The sequence below is a fragment of the Bos indicus genome, chromosome 10 (assembly GCF_029378745.1).
Source record: "Bos indicus isolate NIAB-ARS_2022 breed Sahiwal x Tharparkar chromosome 10, NIAB-ARS_B.indTharparkar_mat_pri_1.0, whole genome shotgun sequence".
Taxonomy (NCBI): domain Eukaryota; kingdom Metazoa; phylum Chordata; class Mammalia; order Artiodactyla; family Bovidae; genus Bos; species Bos indicus.
The window spans coordinates 46,083,364-46,107,520 of record NC_091769.1 but is presented as its reverse complement, the minus strand read 5'-3'; the positions used below and the strand labels follow the sequence as shown (position 1 = coordinate 46,107,520).

At 35.7% G+C, this 24,157-nt stretch overlaps 1 protein-coding gene across 14 annotated transcripts in view; it reads right to left on the bottom strand.

Annotated features, from left to right (window-relative positions):
- HERC1 (HECT and RLD domain containing E3 ubiquitin protein ligase family member 1) overlaps positions 1-24,157 on the bottom strand; it is a 228,712-nt gene that overhangs the window by 99,838 nt on the left and 104,717 nt on the right. For 12 of the 14 annotated variants that reach the window (XM_070797433.1, XM_070797430.1, XM_070797428.1 and 9 more), the window contains 8 exons: positions 21,985-22,206; positions 19,656-19,829; positions 16,008-16,122; positions 15,803-15,923; positions 13,873-14,044; positions 10,855-11,194; positions 10,319-10,439; positions 3,104-3,155 (listed from right to left, as the gene is read on the bottom strand). In XM_070797433.1, the coding sequence (XP_070653534.1) occupies positions 3,104-3,155; positions 10,319-10,439; positions 10,855-11,194; positions 13,873-14,044; positions 15,803-15,923; positions 16,008-16,122; positions 19,656-19,829; positions 21,985-22,206 (1,317 nt within the window). The remainder of the gene's footprint in view (positions 1-3,103; positions 3,156-10,318; positions 10,440-10,854; positions 11,195-13,872; positions 14,045-15,802; positions 15,924-16,007; positions 16,123-19,655; positions 19,830-21,984; positions 22,207-24,157) is intronic. The other 2 variants (XM_070797440.1, XM_070797442.1) reach the window with 1 other exon arrangement.

Sequence of the window (24,157 nt, the reverse complement as noted above, 5' to 3'; positions counted from 1 at the left end):
TTAACAGGTTTTGTCAAGAATTTTGACAAGTTATTATGACAATTAAATGGGTTAATATGTTTGAAGTGATTAGCACGATACCTGGCATATAGCAAAGTTTTTACGTGTCTAATGAATTCAAATTTGATATTACTTCTGGGGTGCTAAGCAGAAATATGGATCACCTGTCTCTTTTTAAAGTAATTTACGATTTTTTTTTTTTTTTAGAATTTAGCTCTGATGAGCAAGTTGGCTGAACTCAATTTGTTTGCTCACTTTACTCCTTCCTACCATATTCACTTTCTTGGACCAAGAGCTTGTACCAAGTGTGAAACATTAACTGGAATGAGGGGAAAAGAAGCATTCATGGCTCAACAGCATGAATTCCAATATCCCCAATGTCCAAATTATAGGCACTAGGCCCTCTCAAGGAGTATCTCTGGAGACATATTAAGAGCAGCTAAATGTGTATACAACCATTAATTGTCATTAATTTATCCATTTAGTTTCAATAACAGATGCAATTAAATATTGCTATCTCTAATTTCTCTTACTAAACTTTTAATAACTCAGGACTACTAGACTAATAAATAAAAAAGGAAAGTGAGAGAAAAAAGTTTACATTTTCTCCTCAAAATACTGGAAAGGGATAAATAAGCACATAAAAGAATTCTCACTTGGCTGGACATCTGCTTGTCCTTCATAGCTCAAGTCAGAATCAGAACACCTGAACTGCTCCAAAAAGTTCTCAGACTTGGTATGTTCATCTGCCCAACTGAAGATAAGCATGTTATAGCTTATGACATTTGGTCCATTTTGACAATAAATAAGGAAAAAACAGAGTGGTTTATTTTACCATCATTTAAGAACAAAACAAAACAAAACAAAACAAAACCCCACTGTGGTCAGAGGGTAATCTCTAAATACACATGAGTTTAAAAAATTCTTTTGAAAATATAATGTTCCAAGTGTATTTTCAATGTTAATTTCTTTAAAAAAAAAAGAAATTCATTATAATTAAATAAATGAAACTAGTAAGTATACATTTTCATTGTTTAATCCACATACACTATGATTCATGAGATTGAAAAGTATTTTTGCTGCTCTTCCTAAAACAGTAATTCTTCCATTTTCTAGTCACCTACTTCTAGGAACAAAGCTATCAGCAAAATTTTTGCCTGAGAACATTAAGATATAAAATGATTACTAGAATAAATTGGCACCACATTAAGTGATATTATCATAATTAACATAATAACAAGTTTGCCTCTCTATTATAACCTCCTAAATGGGTAATTTAAACAAATTTTTCCCATGAGGTCCTATTTATTTGCCTGTTTCCAATAAAATAAAGTTTCAAGAACTTGACAGGTCTTGGCACTATCTTGAACTTTTGGAAAAGTTGGCTTACCCATAAACTGGACTTGGATAATTAATTCATTTGTATCTACTTAGCTCTAAAACCACATGAAATCTACTTACAGGGCAACTGATTAAAATTATGAACAGGGAGCAAATCTAGGATAGTTAAAGTGTCATATTAATTTCTAAGTAATTTACACTTGAATTCTAGGTTATTCTTAATTCAAAGCTAAAAATAACACTTTTTGTTTTATTCCAAAAATTACTCTGCTACATGCTGACTGCTGCTGCTACATGCTGACATAGTTATCATAAACTGAATCTCAAATTTATATTTTCATAAGCATAATAAATATGAGAGAAAAGTAATTTTAGCCAATGGAATAACACTTATGAGTATACCAGTATAGTAGGAAGCTCTTAATATGACAGGTTGGATCCCTTATGCTACTCAATGAGTTTGAAGCCGTCTTTTTATTAATATAACATAAAAATCAAAGCAACAACTTTCACCTGAGCTAACCAAAATTAGGAAGGTAAAAATGTTCCAAAAATTTAATTCCTAACTCAAGTGGTTAAAGAAAATGATACTTCTGGCTAATTATGGCACATGAACTGCCAATTTTCAAAGAATTAGAAAACAAATAAAATACACATTACATACGACATTTCTTTGATATCACATATACTCTATAGTATTTTTGGAACCCAGCAGCTTTGATATGTTATAGTACTAAAAGTACCAGCTCTAGTCCTCATAACTCCTAATAGTTCAAAAAAATCATTCTTAGTATTCTAAGTATAAATACCAACATTTCTTCTAAGTTACAAACACAAAAATGAAAAAACTGTGTGTGCATTGCTTCCTCTAATTTCTCAGTTTTCCCTTCTCACTTTTTTTCCCTGTAGGTAAACCTAACATCCTGCCAAGGAAGCTATCGAGAGAAGGGTTCAATTCTGAAATATAAAAGATTTAATATCAGGAGGAAAAAAGTTTTCCCACCAGCTCTTAGGAAATTGCCACTAGCAGCAACTTCTAACACTTCACATTTTCACAACCACAGAATAAATGGGTTTAATTACAAATGCAAATTAATAAAGAATAATACTCGGTGAGTTTTTAGTTACCTTGGATTTGTATTATCTAAAACTGTTCTTTCCATCTATTGGTACATATAAACAAGAGTTAACTATATTATTCATTAAGATACAGCTTTTTTTTTTTTTGATACAGCTTTTAACAAATAAATTTAACTCTTGATAACACTCTAAAATTGCTCCTCATGGGAAAATTTCATTTTTAGAAATCACCTGTTTATTTCTTACATGTTTTATCTTGAGAGGTAAACAGGAAAAAAAATTAGAAACTCTCAGTTTAAAAGTGTATATATGTGTATGAAAGGTGAGTGAGGTAAAGAGCTCTTCCTGTAACACCATCTGAACTACAGGAACTATACCAGTGAGCTAAAGTATAGAAAATTATGTCAATAACTCCTCCACAATATAAAGTACTGCTTCCAGAATCCACAAAATTTTAAAAAGGTCAAAACACGACAAATGAGAAACAGAACTGATTTTTAACTCCTATACATTCCCAGACTTTTAAGAGTATTATTTTCAAGAAAATGATCTCCCTCTTAACTTTTCTGACAAAATGTTTCTAATTTTTTTACAATAATCCTTCAATGACATTCAGATCTAAATACATCAGATATAAAAAGAGCTACTTAATTTAATCATACATTTAATATTTAATCCTCACCTCTCTTTCTATGAGATGATGCCAAATCCAAATCAACATTTCGTCTTCCACTCTGTTAAGTTAAAAACAAATAATAAAATTTAATTGTGAAAATAATTTCAAGATTAAGACTTGAGAGTACTAGAATAAAAAATAATCTATATAATTATTGCAATGTGCTACTTATTCACCAGTCAACTCAGGCTAAGAAAACAAGTCTCTAAAAACCCAGTGAAAACAGCTCAAGAAAGCTCAGGCACATGACTCTGAGAAACTAATACACAAAATCAATGTGCACATTAATTAACAGTGTAAAGTAGCAGAACTTTTTCTTTGTCATCACCGTTTCCTCTTTGAAATCGTTGTCTTTTATCTTCCAAACACAGTATGATCTCTTATTAATACCCTCAAGATGCCTAAAGCCCCTGTAGCAAAGTCTCATTTTCCAAAATTACTACTTGTTCTACCTTCACTTTCTATTGGTTCTAAAATTATTAGCCTTGGCTAGGTGTACAGAAGAAGAGAATCTTATAAATCCACACTAACAGAAGACTAAGACAGTCCTAAGCCTTCTAGTTGTATTTTAACAGGTTTTTTAAAACCTGTTAAAATAAAGAAATCTCAAATTGGTGAAACTGCAGTCAGCTTAATAAAACAGTGCAGGCTTTTAGGAAGAACAGAAGTATATTTCTGTGTGCGTGTGTTGAGGAGGCACTGGTGACAACTATCTACTCTCTCTTATGTAAAGACAACCATATATTGGTTGTCTGTATAAACCCATAACTTATATTTATGCACAGATATGACATTAGGATCTCAGCAATTTCAACTGCACTCTATCACACAATAAAAAAGTTGGTGGCAAAGAAGAAAGCCTGCAGAAGTGACAAAACAGATCTATTTAGGAAACGTTATTTGGAAAATCTTTTCCTGGTAACCCACATTGTGGATAAATACATTTTGTTTTACACACACACACACACCAGAAATAAGCATGCTACCAGGCCATTTGGTGCTGGAAAAAACAACAAAGAGTTGTCATGATACCTGAAAATATTACCATGTCATGCAATGTAACATTTTTATCAAACAGTACCTTTGCCATTAGGGATTACTGAAGAAATTTATCTCAGGCCTCAGAACCAGAAATATCTCAGTTTTTCTCGAAAATAAAAACTTTTTACTTTTTGTTTTTATCTTTTAGTCATTGTGAACCATGCAACTCATATTTTTCCTATTCAGTGGCCCATATCTAGGAGAACATTACAGGATACATGAGGAGGTATGCAAATCTTACTCAGGACTTTATTTTCCTCTCTCAGCTTCTTCTAGTCCTAATTCATTCTCTTATACTTTTATAAATAGTATTTACTTTTGAATGGTAAATCCATTTTTTTGTGAAAGAAGTGGGTAGGGAAATGAGGGAGGTAGATTAGGAGAGTATAGTAAGAAATGATGGTAAGTACAACATTTGCCAATCAAACAGTTAAACTTGGGTTTAACTGTGTAACTGTTGACTTAGGTTTCTCTGTTTACTAAAACAAGAGAAACAGATAATATATCACATAAAACTCTTTATAAAAGAAGATTAAAACACAGGTTTAGCATTAAGCTGATTAACTTCAGTTATTTTAAGAAAGCATTTCATTCATTAACAATTCAGGATAAATAAGTACTACTAGATGTTAAAGATATGAATGATAATCCTAAATGAACTCAGACAGAAGGGTAACATATTTCAGCTGGAAAATTTCACATTGCCCCCATGGCTTGGTCCTCTTTGTCTATGTGAGGCTCAAAACTGAAGGCTCAGCCTAGGTCTCCTCATCAACAAGAGAATTTGCTCTCTCTAGTTCTTGATTTTTCCACTTCTTATGACACTATCTCTCTAAATATTCCATAAAAGATGATCAAAAGTCTATCTTTTTTAAAATTATGTTTATTAATTTTTTTTAAACTATAGAAACCAGACTTGGCAGTTAGACCTAAGTTCAACCCACCTCCATTTATTCGTCTTCCTATTATGTTGTGAAAACATAACTTTCAGCATTTTCAGTTTAAATTGTATTCCTAAACTTGTTTTTCACAACAACCCAGGGAGGCAAGCATAACAGGCAGAGATATTCCCCATCTCAAAGATAAAAATGCTGGAGCTCAGAAAGCTAAAAGTGTCAGGCCCCAGATCAAAATAAACAGTTTTGTGATTAAATCAGATTTCATTGTTTATTTCCAAAAAGTATGCCACTTTAACTCTCATTTTTTACCTTTTCATATCAGTTGAAATAATTGTCAATTATTTACAATGTGCAAAGCACAATGTTGGAAATATGAGGGGCGCTAAAAAAGGAACTCTAGAACTCTGAAGAGGTCTACTGGAAAGAAATACTAATAATATATAAGTAAATCCAACAACTAGAGAAAGTTCACAAGCAGCAACAGAGTTCCAGTGCAGCCAAAAATTTAAAAATTAATAAATAAAATTTTTTAAAAATTAAGTAAGTCCAACATGAGACAAATCATTAGTGGTTTATTAGAGCTACTAACAAACTGCCAGGGAAACAACAAAGTCACTGTTGAGTAATCTTAGGTAAACTTTTGGAAGAGGTGACATTTTAACCAGTCCTTAGAAGAAAGGCAAGACTTCATCAACAAAGGAAAAGGACATTTAAGGCAAACAATCATCGAGCAGAGGCCCAAAAGGTATGTTTGGGGTCTGGCGGATGGACTACTATGCTATGGCAAAATTGCAGGTTACTGCAAGGAAACGTGCTTCAAAAGCAGGCAGGTAACATTTTCCAGAATCTTTGATTTCTGGGCAGTCACTGAGTTTTTTTGGTTTTTTGTTTTTTTTTTTTTAAATAAGAAGGCAGCATGAATAAGAAAGTAGCATGACCAGCAGGTGTTCTGCTGTTGAAGTGTGTTCTTGTTTTGGGTGTTTTTAAGAGCTCCAGCTCTGGCAGCAATATCGAAGGAGAGGGACTGGAAAAGGCAGGGAGATCAGTTTGAAAACTACCCATTTCAGGCAAAGGTAACAAGGGCCTAAATTAAAGAGCTGAAAGAACAAATAGGCACAGAAATTTTACCAAAATAGATCAAATATTCATTTTTTAAAAAAATATTTAATGACTATCTACTGTGTGCCAAGCACTACAGGTACTTGAGATACAGCCATGAAAAAATCAGCAAACATTTCTGTCCTCAGGGAACTTATATTCTAGTGTAGGTAAGAGAAACTGATAAATACAGCAACTAAATAATGCTAGGTACTCGGCGGGGGACGGGTATCAGCTTCCCTGATAGCTCAGTTGGTAAAGAATCCATCTGCAATGCAGGAGACCCTGGGTCAGGAAGAGCTGCTGGAGAAGGGATAGGCTCCCCATTCCAGTATTCCTGGGCTTCCTTTGTGGCTCAGCTGGTAAAGAATCCACCTGCAATGCAGAAAATGCAGGAGACCTGGATATCAGCTTCCCTGATAGCTAGCTCAGTTGGTAAAGGATCCACCTGCAATGCCAGAGACCCTGGGTCAATCCCTGGTATGGGAAGATCCCCTGGAGAAGGGAAAGGCTACCCACTCCAGTATTCTGGCCTGGAGAATTCCATAGACTGTATAGTCCATGGGGTCACAAAGAGTCGGACACAACTGAGTGACTTTCATTTTCACTGTGGGGGTAGAGTGGGAGGGACAGAACAAGGCAAAGTGGACAATGAGTGAACATCTGAAAAGGAGAGCAAACTGGAGTTTCAAATAGAGTGGTCAGGGTAGGCATCACCAAAAGAGTAACATTGGAACAAAGGGTTGAAATAAGGGCATCTGCCTGCAGACAACAGTATTACAATTAGAAAAAACGGCCATGTAAAGGTCCTATGGGGAAGCTGTGTGGTATGTTCACGCAAAACCCAAGAGGTCAGTGTGGCAAGAAGGAGGGTCATCAAGGAGGAGAGGAGCAGCAGAGGAGACCAGAAAGGAGTGAGACCAGGATTGTAGAATGGTACAGATCCCTATAAGTCACTGGAAGTTCTGAGAATTGTCACAGTTAGGAGAATAAATAAAGAGACTGATCAACTTGGAAAATCAAAAGGACAGAAAGGAATTCTCAGTAGATGGTAAGACTGAGAATGTGAAATCAGGACACAGAGATACTAATGGGAATGAAGAAGAAAAGGAGGAAGAACAAACAAAAACATACAATGAAACTTGCTTGAAGACACTGTTAAACCTTCCTAGAGGAGGAATCTTTCACACTTAGAAGTTTCTTTTAAACAATAGCTTCATATTTATGTAGCATTCCATACTTCTCAAAAACACTTTCACATCTATTTTCTCTGTTCACACAAGAGAGGAATTTCAGAGCTAAAAATGGACTGCATTAATCAATCCAAAAACTACAGGCTAGAAACTATAAAACTCTTGAAGGAAAACACAGGCAGAACACTCCTTGACATAAAGCACAGCAAGAGCCTCTTTGACCCACCTCCTAGAGTAAATGGAAATAAAAACAAAAATAATCAAATGGGACCTAATTAAACTTAAAAGCTTTTGCACAGCAAAGGAAATTATAAATAAGATGAAAAGACAACCTTCATAATAAGAGAAAATAATTGCAAATAAAGCAACTGAAAAAGGATTAATCTCCAAAATATTCAAGCAGCTCATGCAGTTCAATATCAGAAAAGCACATAACCCAATAAAAAACAGGAAGAAGATTTAAACAGACATTTCTCCAAAGGAGATATACAAATGGTCAACAAACACTTGAAAAGATGCTCAACATCGCTCCTTATTAAAGAAATGCCAACCAAAACTACAGTGAGGTATCACCTCACACTGGTCAGAATGGCCATCATCAAAAAATAAATGTTGGAGAGGATGTGGAGAAAATGGAACCCTAGTACTGTTGGTGGGAATGTAAACTGATACAGCCACTATGGGGAATAGCATGGAGATTCCTTTAAAAACTAGGAATGAATCTACCATATGACCAAGCAAACCCACTACTGGGTTTGCTTGAGAAACCCACAATTCAAAAAGACACATGTACCCCAGTGTTCACTGCAGCACTATTCACAATGGCCAGGACATGGAAGCAACCTAGATGTCCATCGACAGATGAATAGATAAAGATGTGGTACATGTATACAGTGGAATATTACTCAGCCATAGAAAGGAACGAATTTGAGTCAGTTGAACTGGGGTAGATGAACCTAGAGCCTGTTAGACAGAGTGAAGTAAATCAGATAGTGAAAAATAAATATCATATATTAATGCATATATATGGACCTAGAAAAATGGTACTGATGTACCTATTTGTAGGGCAGAAATAGAGATGCAGATCTAAAGAATGAACTTGTAGGCACAGCAGGGGGAAAGAGAGGGTGGAATGAATTGAGAGAGTAGCATTGAAATATATATACATCACCAAGTATAAAACAGACAGCTAGTGGGAAGTCACTGGGGAACTCAGCCTGTGTTTTGTGCTATCCTATCCCCCTAGAGGGATAGGATAAAAGGTGGGGAGTAGGAGGGAAGGAAGCTCAAGAGGGGATATTTATTTATTTATTTATTTATATTGGAGAAGGCAATGGCACCCCACTCCAGTACTTTTGCCTAGAAAATCCCATGGACGGAGGAGCCTGGTAGGCTGCAGTCGATGGGGTCGCTAGAGTCGGACACGACTGAGTGACTTCACTTTCACTTTTCACTTTCATGCACTGGAGAAGGAAATGGCAACCCACTCCAGTGTTCTTGCCTGGAGAATCCCAGGGATGGGGAAGCCTGGTGGGCTGCCATCAATGGGGTCGCACAGAGTCGGACACGACTGAAGCGACTTAGCAGCATATATATATATATACTTATGGCTAATTCACATTGTTGTAAGGCAGAAACCAACACAACATTGTTAAGCAATTATTCTCCAAAAAAATGTTAAAAAAAAAAAAGCTCTTCAGCAGTAGAATCAGGGTCAGTAGCCAAGTCTAAAACAGTAGTCAAGTCTAACACATGACCACATACACAACAGGCACTACTATCCTCGTATCACACAATGAGACACTAAGGCCCAGAGAGGTAAAGTAGCACATACAGATTCACATAAAAGGCACAGGAACAGTCAAAATGAAAATCTAGCTATCAATTCCAAGTCCAAAGCTACCCAAATAGAAGCTATCAGACTGTTCTCATTCTGTAATTTATTTAACCCATCACACTACAGCACACATTACTTCCTACTTCTTATATAGATCAGCATCTCATTTCTTTGATTTTTACCTTAAATGCCTGCAATCCAGATCCTGAGGCTTTTTTGATAGGTAACTGAGAGCTACTGAAAGATTTTAAGTAGAGGAGGTAAAAACAGATTTGTATTTCAGGAATATTATTCTAGGGAAATGTTGAAGACAGGTGTAAGACAAGAGAGGGAACCAGTTTGAAGGTTTTGTACTAGGCCAGGCAAAAGAGAAGAAAAATTTGAGACAGAACAGTGGCAGGAAGGATGGACAGGACATATTAGAAAGGTATTAGGAGTAAAATTTTCAAGGTCGGACTAATTGGACTATGCAGAGTGAGGAGGACCAGGAAACAAGAAAAAGTAGAGGCAAGGATGCGGAGAAGGCAACGGCAACCCACTCCCCTGCTCTTGCCTGGAAAATTCCATGGACGGAGGAGCCTGGTAAGCTGCAGTCCATGGGGTCGCTAGGAGTCGGACACGACTGAGCGACTTCACTTTCACGCATTGGAGAAGGAAATGGCAACCCACTCCAGTGTTCTTGCCTGGAGAATCCCAGGGATGGGGGAGCCTGGTGGGCTGCCGTCTATGGGGTCACATAGAGTCAGACATGACTGAAGCTACTTAGCAGCAGCAGCAGAGGCAAGAATGAACTTATGTTTCCAGCCTGGGGAGTTAATACTAAGATACTGGATGGGAAAGAACAGGTTTGGGAGAAAAACGAGTTTATTTTTGGATAGGTTAAGATTGTGGTCACCTGACATGTTCAGGTAGAATGTCCATCAGGGAGTGAGATACACAAACTTTGAGTTTAGGAGGAAGTCAGGGCTAAAGAAAGTAATCTGAGAGTCACTAACATACAGGTGATAAATACCTATGCAATAAAGTTATCTCATTTCTCTTAAAAGTTCTTTTTAAAAAAACATTTTTGTCTAAAACAAATGTATATTACTTACTCTAACCAAACTCTTATGTATTTATACAAAAATCCTTTACTGAATCTAGGTATACCTACCAGTGCGTAACCCTCTTCATCTGATTCAGGCTGAGACAAATCAGATTCACTCCTCGATTTGATCAGTCTATAATTTGGACTTGCGTGGACTAGCCGGCTCTCTGCAGTAAGACTTTCACTCCTGTCTCACATGCACAAAGAAAAGTTTTTCGATTTGGGACTGTTAGTGAACATAAAATTGAATGGAACTAGCAGCATAGAGATAAAACACACACACAGTGAAGAGTAATTATGACTGCTGATGGAAAATCCTGGCTCTCAGTTAGGTCTAAGTACAAAGTCTACTTAATCAATTACAGAGATATGCAAATATTTTCATGTTTCTCAACTACTATTGCTTATATGTATGAAAAACTGTGCTGTCTCATTTAATCAGAAATTTATACTCCAGGTTGAACTAGGATCACTCTATACATTAAATTCATCTGTCAATTTGTATTTCCTCCTCCATGTCTGTGTTAACCTCAGAATAAATCATTTCAATGCATACAGAAACAAAGGGAGAAGAAATGTTTTAAGTTTCTACTCAGTCCCACCTGGTCATAAGTCCACCCCCTTCAGAGGTACTTGTGGAAGGCTGCTGCAACTGTCCTTCTTCCCTTCGCTTCTGAAGCTCCTCAATCACAGGACTTACTCCTAATATTAACAGGGCACATCGATGGATCACGGAGTTGCAGGCAGCAGTGTACACATCCTGACCCTCAGGAAGGTCTGTGCTCACCCTTCGCTCTTGCTGAGCCTGAGGAGGTGGATCATCAGCTCGAGCCCCAGACCCTGCCCCACTGTTCATTCTATCTCGATCTCGGCTACGAGCTACTTCACGGGCTGAGAGGAAACACTGAAAGATTTCTGTAACATGCAACACAAAAACAAGGTCTTAACACATGGGGAGAGAAGAGCAAAGAAAATAACAATAAAAATAGTCAAAAAGTTTGGACCAAAAACTTACTGAAAGAGGGAAAATTATCTTTTAGACATTAAATACAGCATCTAAGTAAAAATTTTACCGAAAATATATGTATAATACTAAACTTATAAAAATTACAATAGGAAATACTCATGCCTTTATAGAATTTAGATTTGGTTGATTCTATTTCTACTCTTATGAGTTTGATCAGTAGTTTGCAAAGTGTGGTTCCAGAAGAGCAGCATCAACATCATCCAGGCACTTGCTAGAAATGAAAAATACTGTGCCTCACTCAGACTGTCTAAATCAGAAGCTCTAGGCACGGAGCCAGCAATCTGTGTTTGAACAAGCCCTCCAGCTGATTTTGAAGGCCATCATAGTTTGAGAACCACTGGGTTAGATAAAAATAACTGCCCATTTCTGAAATGTTCACAACCTTGGTTTGAAAATTGTCAGGATACAAGAGAAAAAGACAAAGTTTAAGTTGCATTAGTTTAAATGAAAAGCTCTTTTTCCCCTTCCAAAGTCCATATAATTCCTAACATCTACACATTGTTGTATTTTGAACATATTAAATAAGCACAACCATTAAAGGTCTTTGCTGAAACAGAACTGGATTCTACTAAATGTCCATCTAATGCCAGCCCTCCCCAATTTACAAGTGTAAAAAGTCAGTGGGTTTAACAAGGTTCTGATGCAGTGGTAGATATTTCACAAGAGGAAAAGAATATTTTGCTCAAATTTGAGTGAAGGTGGTATTTTTAACAGAGAAACTAGGCAAAAAAGTTAGTAAAATACTAGGGTCATCTATTAATATGGAAGTGGTGGTAGTGGTGGTTTAGTCACTAAGTAATGTCTGAGTCTTGCAACCCCAAGGACTATAGCCCATCAGGCTCCTCTGTCCATGAGTTTTCCCAGGCAAGACGTTTGCTATTTCCTTCTCCAAATATGGAAATAAAAACTTTAAAATAGATCTGTATATTTCAAGATATTATGATAATATATTCATTATGCTATTGAAAGTCCCTTATTTCTAAGAAAAACAAACCAATGAACTAACAGTCCAGAGCTGGAAACCAGTTAAAGTAATAAAGAGAATTGTCACTGGAATTCTGGGCAGACTTGGTTCTAATTTCAGCTGCTACTACTTGTGGCCCTAGGCACATAATTTTCCCTCCTTAAACCTGAGTTTGTCCATCTTTAGAACAAGGTAATACTAGAAATCATCTGATAAGACTGAGAGGATTATGAGTTAATCTATGTGAAGCATTTGACCCAAAGACCAGCATATAATTGATACTCAAAAATGGTATTTAGTTTAAAAATTATTACACTCTGGTTAACTATAATGCTTTATTACACAGTAATTGAAGTTATATTTTGTTACTGTGCTTTTCCCCTTTAGTCTTTGCTTTCAGGAATTTCTAAACTAAACCTTCAGTTCAGTTCAGTTCAGTCACTCAGTAGTGTCTGACTCTGTGACCCCATGAATCGTAGCACGCCAGGCCTCCCTGTCCATCACCAACTCCCGGAGTTCACTCAAACTTACGTCCAACCTTAAGCTCATCCAAAAATGTTCCCTCAGCCTAGGTTTTAAAACTATAACTGTTCTCTGGGAATTCCCCGGTGGTCCAGTGGTTAGGACTCAGCATCACTCTCACTGCCGGGACCCAGGTTCAATCCCTGGCCACGTGGTAAGGCACCCCTCAAAACTATATTGTATATAATTATAATTATCCTCCTATTCTTCATCTCTAATTCCCTCTTCTCCATTTGGACCTTATATTTTTTCTTGTTTTAATAGGCTTTGGCCTTGTTTTGAGCTATCTCAAAATCATTTTTAGAAATATGCAAAACACAAATAAACCGGTAACAAATTAAGTGTCAAACTGAAGAATAGAGACAACCTCAACACCAAATGCAGAGATGGCCATGTTTTAGGCTACGAAACTGAATATATACTTTAACTTGACATAGCCAAATCACTCAAAAAATACTAACAAATATTTAAAAGTTTTGGGATTTCTCTTTAAACATTTAAATGATTACATTTTAAAACTACCTGTAGCCTTATAATATAAAACCATGAAAAATGTCATTCACCAGCCAATAATATTCTCATGTAATATTCTCAACCAACAATATTATCTCTTGCTTTCTACTGAAAACAGCAGTATAGTCAGTGGGTGAAGTTTATAATTTAAAAAGTTCTGCGTATGGTCTCTCTCCTCCTCACCACTTAGAAGTCAGTCAGGCGAATGGACAATTTGGTACCCCTAGAGAACATACTTTGAATGACCCTATTCAATGGACACGACCCTAGTCTCTGGACACAACTGAGCGACTGATCTGATCTGATCTGATTCAATGACTCATGGGCATCACTTCATGAATGAAACTTAGTGAAACAGGTACTATTTCCAAAAGCCTGCATATACAGCTTTTCAGCCCCAAACCCCCAATCCAATAGCTTGAATGGAACTAACACAGTTTTAAGAGCTGAAACATTAGCTAACCAGATCATCAAGAGAATATAGGATCCTTTTAGAAAAACTGTAAAGAAATGTTTGCCTCTCTCTTCTGTAGTCAGTTTCCCTACCAAAAAGAATGCCACAGTGTGTATCTGTAAAGCAAAGGGTGTACTCACTGCCAGCTGTCATCACTTCGTGTTCTCGTTCTTCCTCCTCATCCTCTGGCTCTGGATGTCCTTCTTCCCGATCTCGCTCAGCCTGTTCTTCCATTTCAGCTTCTTCATCAATGGTCCGGGTAAACGAATGCTCCTGAGGATCAACATCTGCGGAGTCTTGGTTTTCCGAGATCTTAAAGAAATAATCAGAGCTACACTAAATATATATATTTTAATTTTGAAAAAATCATTAAAACCTTGATTCTTTATCATGAAAAATAATGTTAACAGCAATAAGAACTTACAAATTTTACCACAAAAACACAAAAGATATACTGGATAAATCTGAAGAGATTAGAAAGAATGTACAGAGACAACTCACTAAGCTCTCTTCCTCAACATTTTGATTGTTCTGCTGTAAACTGCTAAATTAAAATGACCTGAGTACGACAATAAGCATAAAAGGTAATTAAAGAACATGAAATTTAATTCTATTCAGTCTCCCTCAAGTTGTCTATGTTATTGCTACTCTGTATGAATGTTTAATAATTCTAATTTAAAAAAAACAGTGCTTTTTAACCTTTTATTGGTGAAAATATTTAAGTTATACTCTCTTAGCAAATTTCAGTTATATAAACGTATTATTTTTTAATTATTTTCTCACTTGGCCCTTGAAGAAACCAAAAGTTAGAAATCTGATAAGGACAATGTTATTCCCCTTGGTGGTTATGATACCTAGTAGTCATCTAAAGAAAAGAGTCCTTATTATAGGTGTGATTCATGGTTAGATGGGGATACTGAGCAGTCAGTCAGACTCGCACAAAACATAAGTCATGTATCCTCACAATATGCTAGGTTTCAAATGTGAGCTTCAACAAAATGGCTGATTAACACATTTCATGGGCTTTCAAAGTGAAAGTGAAAGTGAAGTCGCTCAGTCGTGTCTGACTCTTAGCGACCCCATGGACTGCAGCCTACCAGGCTCCTCTGCCCATGGGATTTTCCAGGCAAGAGTACTGGAGTGGGGTGCCATTGCCTTCTCTGATGGGCTTTCAAGGTCACTCACAAATAATCAGATCCACAAATATTAAATCAGTGCATGCTAAAAGAATACTATAATACAAATGCAGAGATAAAGTTTGGTTTTTAAAATCTAAGATCTATATAATGGAGTTATGAAGCTTCAAAGAAAGTTTCAAAGAAATTTATATGTATAATTATATATATGTATTAGGCTACACTCATAATTATAGGATCATGTTATCAGAATTATCAAGCACTTCAGAAATCATTTCAATTTTGTTGTAAGAATTACTTCTAGAACATCCTTAATAAAAGCCTGCCTCCAGTGGCAGGCAACTCTAATCATTAGAAGGCTTTTTTCCTTACATTCATTCTTCACTCAGTTGTTACCCTTTGGTCCTACCTGTGTCCTCTGGAACAACAGGGAACATGTTTATGTCCTCTCCTGCATGAAGCCCTTTAAGTATTTTTAAGGCGGCTAACATGAGACTCCCCTTTGTTTTCATTTTCTAATCTAAACATTTTCGACATTTTCCAGTTCTTATATAAGATGATTAACCAATCTAAGGTAGTTTAATATCCCTCATAAGTTATGGCACCCCAAATCAAATAGGATAATTCAAATGTTGTCTGATCAATGTAAAATAAAGGAATAATATTTCATATGATTTGGACAATTTGTTATTACCTATACGGCCTAAGAATATATAAACTCTCAGAAGCCATATCACACTTGATAAATAAGTGGCTAAATAAATCTCAATTTTCTACTTATCCTATTTGTTTCACTAGAAAAAGAACTATTCAACATTTATTGAACATCTGCAATAATTAAGGCACATTTTTTTCCCCTTCACATAAACCAACATGGAGCTATCTCTTATAGCTTGCAGAAAAATAAGAGAAATTAACTGATTTCCAACTTTACCCATCTGTCTCTTGACGATGACCTGGTCTGAATAAGTTCAAGGTTCTTGCAAGCAAGTAAACGACTTCGAACTTTGTACACACAACGGTATACTTCTGATAAGCTTTTACCAGGTTGATATCTAAATAAAGGACCAAAATAGAAAAGTTAATTTCCAATATCATGAGAGCAAATATTTGTCTGAGGATAGTTTTAAGTTACTTGCCGGCTTTCTCCACATGCTTGACTGAGTAAATTTGTGTGTTTCAGAAGAGCTGCAAGAACAAATCTAGACACAGTGTCCAAGAGTGACTCATTACTCAAAGTTGCACTGTCCCAATCTGAAAAATAAATGATACACTGACATTTCAGAGAAAACATTTCAGAGGTCATTTTAATAGCTTTCGTAACCCAACACCTGAATTTTATCATTTTTCTAAGCAATTACTTAGCAAATGAACCTACTACATCCCACATACTGGAAATAAAAGTACAGTAGTAAATAAAACTAAGTCCTGGATCTCACAGAGCGTATATTCCAGTTGGGGGGCATGTGTGTGCTTAGTCACTCAGTCGTGTCCAATTCTTTGTGACGCTATGAACTGTAGCCCGTCAGGCTCCTCTGTCCATGGGGATCCTCCAGGCAAGAATACTGGAGGGGGCTGCCATGCCCTCCTCCAGGGGATTTTCCCAATCCAGGGATTGAAGCCAAGTCTCCTGCATTGCAGGAGTATTCTTTACTGTCTGAGCCACAAAGGAAGCCAAGAGGGGCATAAGGAGACAGTAAATAAAAACATTATTATGACAGATAAGTGCTATGGAGAAAATTAAAGCATAGTAAAGAGAACAGGGAATACTGTACTGTGTAAGTTTACTATTTTTTATAGATTGGTTTGGGAAGGTCTCAGATATGGCTACAATCAAGAAGAGAGATCTAGATGACGTAGAGAAGAAGCCATACAGAAACATCATCCTTTCAAAAAAACTATGTCAAGGCTCTGAGGCGAGTTAAAGGAGACCAATACAGTTAGAGCAAAATATGGGTGCACAAGAGTAGTAGGAGACATCAGAAAGCTGTCTGAGACCAGATCACATACGGCCTTACATGCCATTTCAAGTCCTCTTGGTTTTACTCTGAGGAAAATTGGAAGGATCATTAGAAAATTTTGAAGAGATATGAGATGATATGATCTGTGTTTTAAAATAAAAAAATAAAAACTATCTTCTGAGTGAATAATAAAGAATGAAGAAATGTGTGAATTAAGGGAAGTGTTTGGAAACAGAGGGGTCCGTGATCCTTTGTTTATAGTCATGTAAACTAGAAAGCTGTTGGTCTGAATCACTATGTAATAAATCTCTTATATTGAAAAAAAAAAAAAAAGGCTCACTCTAACTGCTGAGTACAGAATTTACTATAGGTACAGCAATAGCAGAAGCAATTATTACAGTAATTCAGGTAAGAAATTATGGTGGCTCAGACCAAAGTAGTAGCAGTGGGAGTAGAAAGAAGAGGTCAGATTTCTTATGTATTTTGAAGACAGAAGTTGAAAGAATTTGTTGATGGATCAGATGTGAACGTCAGAGAAGTCAACGATGACTATAATATATTTAGAATGCAGTTGGCTTTTACCAAGAGAAGAACAGCCCTTTGGGAGGATGGATATCTGTAATCAGGTGTCTGTTTCTGAATAGTACCTTTTAGTTATCCTAGTAGAGATATTGAGTAAACTAGTCAAGTGTGTATATATCTGGTATTTGAAGTTACTGAAGTATCAATAGACACTATGAGTACATGTACATTTAGGTGGGTAAGAAATAAAACAACATTTGGACAGAAATGAGTACATGCAATTGAAAACCCAAATCACAGCATTAGATGATGAGAACTAGTGAGCTGCTTTCTTTATTCCATGTTAGCACACTGGTACTGTAAAAAGGCGATACATTCAGTAGATTCCAAATGGGGATATGGGAGTTTACTGTCTACTCCACTCCCAGAATGTCTGCTAAACTCTGTTAATTTGAAAGATTTATCATGTTACTTAAAAACAAAACCAAGCAAAAAACACCCTTGGAAAATATTAAGCCCCAAGTTATCTTCACTTGTTCTCAATTCCTTTTTAAAACTCCTATCTTAAGAGAAAAGTTTTAAAGATGGACTTTCCAGTCCTTTCTGGATGCTTAGGTAAAAATTTAGGTTCAGACTTACCTATTTTACAGGTGAAAAAATGAATATAAACACATCAGATTTTAAGAAAATCTTACAGCTAGAGAATCTTAAAATAACAGTTTGTATTACATACAAAATTTTCCACATTAGGTTTTTGAGAGATCTGTTCCAAGGGATTGCTTGCTATTCTAGAAAACTGCTATGACTTAAAACCAAACAAGATCTTATTTCAAGTAGCCTAATATTCAATTTAAAAGCAAACTAAAGTGACATCCTTTGCAGTGTTTCAAATTTAGCAGGGACCATCCTCCTTTGCAATGTTTAAAAGGTTCTTTTAAAACACCTTCACTAAAGTTATAGTCATTTCATACCAAGCTCTACAAAATGTTTCCACTATTCAGGTATAAAATCTAGGCTATATACCTAGACTTTGTGTAGATATATGGTGTAAAAGCAAATGAACAATGGAGACATAGAGTTTTTATTCCTCTTACGTTTACATTGTTTTTAAAAGTGCTCACTGCAAAGTAACAAGTGACAACATGATATAAAAGAATACCTAACTGCACATTCCAAGAAAATGATGAAATAAGAGAATATCAGAAAATATGACTTAGAAAACAAGCTTTGTTTCTCCTCCACTATCATACTTTTCTACCACTGGTGAAAGTCAATATAATAGAATGAGTAAATAAATAAATGACAGACTGCATGAGATTCAACTTTCAAACATATCATCTCACTGATGTTTTAAAGATCTGAATGATACATATCTCATTTTTATTATATAAAGTATTATAAAAGGTGAACATGCATTTACTTTTACCATTTTTATCACAGAAGGAAGAAAAGAAACAGGGAATTGCAGATGAAAGAAACAACATGGAGAAAGATAACTAGGTACGTATTCTGAAAAATCCAAGACATTGCTAAAGGGGGAAAGCGTGAGGGACTTCTCCAGCGGTCCAGTGGTAAAGACTCCTTGCTTCCAATGCAAGTGGCTCAGGTCTGATCCCTGGTTGGGGAACTAAGATCCCACATGCTATGTGGTACAGCCAAGAAAATTTTTAAAAATAAAATATTTTTAAAGCGGAGGGGAAGCAAGAGAGCTGACAGGTAGTCAGGTATATCCTTTAAAAACCTGTACATAAAACAACTATATTAATCAATTAATCAACAGAAACTGAAATACCACTATACACTTTCATTACACTTTACTGCTGTACTTAGTAATATACCTCATTTCAAACTGGTATCTTCAACAGCACTCTAAAAGAGTAAAGTAGTTTACAGAAGAGGAAAATGACCAGACGCAGAGCTCAAGACATCTACATACACATCATTTCAGTTCTTAACCAGGGCTTGCAAAGGGAAGAGATTCATTAAACAAACTCTTATATTAGATCCATTTACACCACATGGAATCCTTCAGTAAAATGCTGCCTCTGGATTTATTATTCTTTATAAAAAATCTCAATTTTTCCACACTGGATTGTCTTCAAACAGGATATATGTACATAAAAATACACAGGGTGGTTTCCACAAAAAGGAATAAGAACTGTTTTTAAAATGCTAATTGTAAAATTCCTTTTTATATAAGAAATACTGTTATTTCTGTGATTTTCTATTTATATATATTACACATATATTAGTTGGTATTATGAGAAATCTACATATTTATCCCCTTTATCCTCTTTACTTTACCTTTACTAATAGCATAATCCTGCATGCTGATCCAAAGGCTTCGAGCAGGCTCTTTTGAACAACCCAAGGCCAAGTCTACAAAGACAGCAATTTCAGGCCGCAATTTATAATCAAAAGGCTTCTGTTCCTCATTTCCCGAAAGAGCTACTTCTAATAGGCAACTCATACATTTATCTAAAAAAAAAAAAATTACACAAGTTATCAATTCCAATAAATTTTGGTGCTACAAATAAAATCTTACCATATTTACTTAATGAGTGTGAAATGATATATTTCAAACCATTTTAAGTAGATGCTATAGAGGTAGTCTTTTAATGCTTCTCAATTCAGGGTAGTACGCCTTTCTTGGTGTGACTACATGAACAACATTCCAAGAAGGAGTTCTGGCATTTTGGTAGGCAGGGCCCTACATGTGCAGCACAGTCTTATGTGACAAAGAACTTTCTTGTTCAAAATGGGTTGATATTCTTACTGAGAAACATGGAATCATTGGGAAAGAGACTAGCCAAGATTTTTTTTTTTCTTTTTGTAGACTTAAGGGAAAACAATCACTTAAGGATAATTTCAGGGAGATCAAACATATTGATACTTATATAAATAATTTCTCAACTGACATTTATATTTGTTCAGGTGGTTCCTAACTTTTCAATGAGACACTGGGCATTAAGAATTCATTTTCCATTTAAAAAACAAAACATTTCACTAAATGATAGGTTCCCGGGCTAACACCCAAAGTCAATTTAATTTAACCCATGATATAACTGAATTATCATTCATTTTTATAAAGACAAGACCCATTTCCTAATATAAAGACTTCCCCAGTGGCTCAGTGGTAAAGAATCTGCCTGTGATGAAGGAGACCTGGGTTTGATCCCTGGGTCAGGAAGATCCTCTGGAGAAGGGAACAGAACCCATTCCAGTATTCTTGCCTGGAGAATTCCATTGACAGAGGAGCCCGGTGGGCTATAGTCTATGCGGTTGCAAAGAGCTGGACATAACTGAGTGATTAACACTGCTGTATTTCCTAATATGACAAGTATTTAAACACAAAATGTAACATTTTAATAGTTACATAACTTTATAATTTAAAAACTGAAAAATAACATTAAAACTGAAATTGATTTTATTCATATCAAAGGCCAGTTAAGTGAGTAAAGTAGACAGAAATATGAGGAGGGTAGAGATAATGATACTTTTGCCCTCAGGAGGACGTTTGGAACTATCACAGAGTTAAACATTGATAGCATTGGAACCATCTTTATGATGTTAATTGTCCCTTGGAAAAAAAACATGATTTTACTTTTCTTTTATACAAATGTTCCTAAGTATCAATGGAATCACTTTCTGGTTCATAAATGAAACAGTGAATATATACTCCTAGCTGGAAAAGGAGGAAAGTCTTCAAAATCCCTCACTCCCACTCTCCAATCCCAAAGCAGAATCTCCGCAATTTTTGTCTTGGTTTCTACTTTTTGTTTCTCCTCTTCAAATTCTCTTAGATTGAGATTTCTTTTAGATTTTGCTTCTTGGACATTCTCTGAGTCTCCTTCTTTTACCAGAGAAATAATAAATTTAAAATCTAACAAGACTATATAGGCTATCTAATCTAACTCATTTCAAGGATTGAAATAAGAGGTCCAGAGAGATTGAAGGACCAATCCTAGATAAACAACTATACCATCTGTTCAGGACCTGGACAAATCTTCATGTTCAGACAGTCTGAGAGCTAGCCTACTAGCAAAGCAGACAAATGGGAGATGAGGCAGGAAAGGAAACTCCAAAGGTACCATAAATGAGGAGGAAAAAAATAAAGAGTCACACAAGGTAATAGCATGAAAGCAGGACAGGCTGGGAACAGAAGGGATTGGTCCTCACAACTGAAAGGTGTTTATGACCTGAGCCCTGGTAAGTCAAGGTCATTACCTGTCTACGAAGCAGTTTCATAAGCTCCAAGCCCAAGAACACAAGTAAATCAAGCATTTACTCATTTTTATGAGTTAGATGATTTGCTTAAAATGAGTGATAAATAATAACAAAGTAGAACCAGACCTGTACTTCTCTAATTCAGGCGGCACTTTTCACTTTACAATTTGCTTGAAACGAGTGATAAATAATAACAAAGTAGAACCAGACCTGTACTTCTCTAATTCAGGGGGCACTTTTCACTTTACAATGAGGGTTCCAAGTTATAGTCTCAGATCCCCTACCCTGCAAAATGTTGCATTTGTTTTCTATTGGTTTTCTATTCAGCAAACCCATAATAAGAGAAATCTCAAAGGAGGAATAAACACAAATGTCTTTTATTCATTGTTGCAGAGAAGCACATTACCTAACTGAGGGGTGTCCATTTCTACACCATCACTAAAAAGTGGTGTTTTCATCCAATATGCAGTGTCCTGTTCCTCTGGAGACACAGGCGAACCCTGAAGCATGCCACCAAGACATCGCCCAATAAGAAGAGCAATTGTTCTTTCCAGATCCACAAGCCACACCCAGGACTGGGCTGGCTGAGGTAGTGGCATGCCAGCAGGGTCGATCAGTTCTGGCCCTCCTGAAAACAAAATCATTAGTAATGTATCTGGTATTCAAGATTCTCAAACTTTTTCACTTCTATTTCTGTTGCACTACAAGAAGATATTGAAGCAAAAAAATTTTCTAATGAAAACAAAAATTGTAACACTTTCTGTATATATCTTCTTTACCAAGCTAATTTAAAATACATTCAGATAAGTCTATCATATAAAAATTGGCTTTGTAAAGTTATCAATTTTAAGATAAACATTGAAACGGCACATGGTACTGATTTTATCCAGATCAAATTTCAACCTTAACATTGAGTAACTGAGGTAGTTTATCCCTCCAAAATCAAAACAAGAGTTGATCTAGGGGACTTCTCTGGTGGTCCAGTGGTTAAAATTCTGTGCTTCCAAAGCAGAGGGCCCGGGTTTGATCCCTGGTCTGGAACTAAGACCCCACATGCCGCATGGTGCGGCCTAAAACAAAACAGAAAGAACTGATCTAGTAAAATGACACTTAGTATTACTTAATGTTTTTAAGGCCTGAACTCAGAATTGCCCTGTACTAAGATCCAGATCTATGCTTTCTTATTGTACATTTATTTTTAAAAGTTCTTCACTTAAAAAATAAAACTAGTTAGCCATAGAGATAAGAATAGATATCAATGAAATCATAAACAAAAACCACAAGAGATCAACAAATTAAAATAACTGGTTATTTGAAAACAGTAATAAAATGGATAAACCTCTAATAAAATCAATCAAGAAAAAATGATGGCATAAATGTTCAAATTAAAAATAAAAAAGAGGATAGAACCACAAACAAACTAGAGATTTTTTAAAACCATGAGTAAATATTATGAACAACTTTGTATTGATAAATTTGAAAACCAACAAAATTACATTTTCTGAAAAAATATCAATGTCTGAAATGAATTTGAAAAGAAAGAAAAAGCTGTAAGAGAACAACCACTAAAAAGGGAAAATTAATCGCCAAAAATATATCTATAAAAAAAAACATTAGGGCCAGATAGTTTTTATAGTCTTTCAAACCTTTGAGTAGAGATAACTCCTAAATTAGACAAATTTTAAATAAAAGAGGGAAAAAAGGAAAATTCCAAACTGATGTTATATGGTTAGTATAACTGTGGTAGTAAAAATGACACAAAGGATAGCATGAAAAAGGAAAATTATGGAAAAAATCAGTTATGAACACTGATGCAAAATCCAAAATAAAATGACACTTACCTCACCTAAGACAAATAGAGTAATAAGTCTTAGAAAATTTTGAGATGCTTTAGAAAAACAGGAGTAAACCTGGAATGGCTCCATATAAAGTCTAATCAATATCCTGAAACAGCTGTAACCTTAACATTTGACTTCATCTAAATCCGGTTGACCAGAACAATGGGGTGTAAGATGTGCCCTCAAAGTATTCTGTTCAAAGTAATCTTTCCAGGAGAAGAAACCAAAGCTTAAAGAAGCTATAAATGACTTGCCCAAGTCACTTATACACCCAAGTTGAAACAGAGCCAATACTAAAATCTAAATCTTTTAATGTCTTAGTCCAGGATTATTTCCATTAAACATGTGATCTCACTTAAAACTTGAAAAGTTTTTAAGATTTCAGTAATGAAACTACTTTGATAACCTTAGGATAGACTGCAATAGAAAAATACATTGCTATTTTCTAGACATAATATTTTAAGTTATCTTCAATGGAATAAATTAACCAGAATTTTATAAATTAAGAGGGAATTCACACATTATGCCTAAAATCAAAATGCAATTTTCTGGGCTACCCTGGTGGTCCAGTGGTTAAGAATTCACCTTAAAATGCAGGAGACACTGGTTTGATCCCTGGTTCAGGAAGATCCCCCATTTGTGCACCACAACTACTGAGCCTGTGCTCTGGAGCCCAGAGCCACCAGAGCCACAACTACTGAGCCCACATGCCCAAACTACTTAAGCCAGCATGCCATGGAG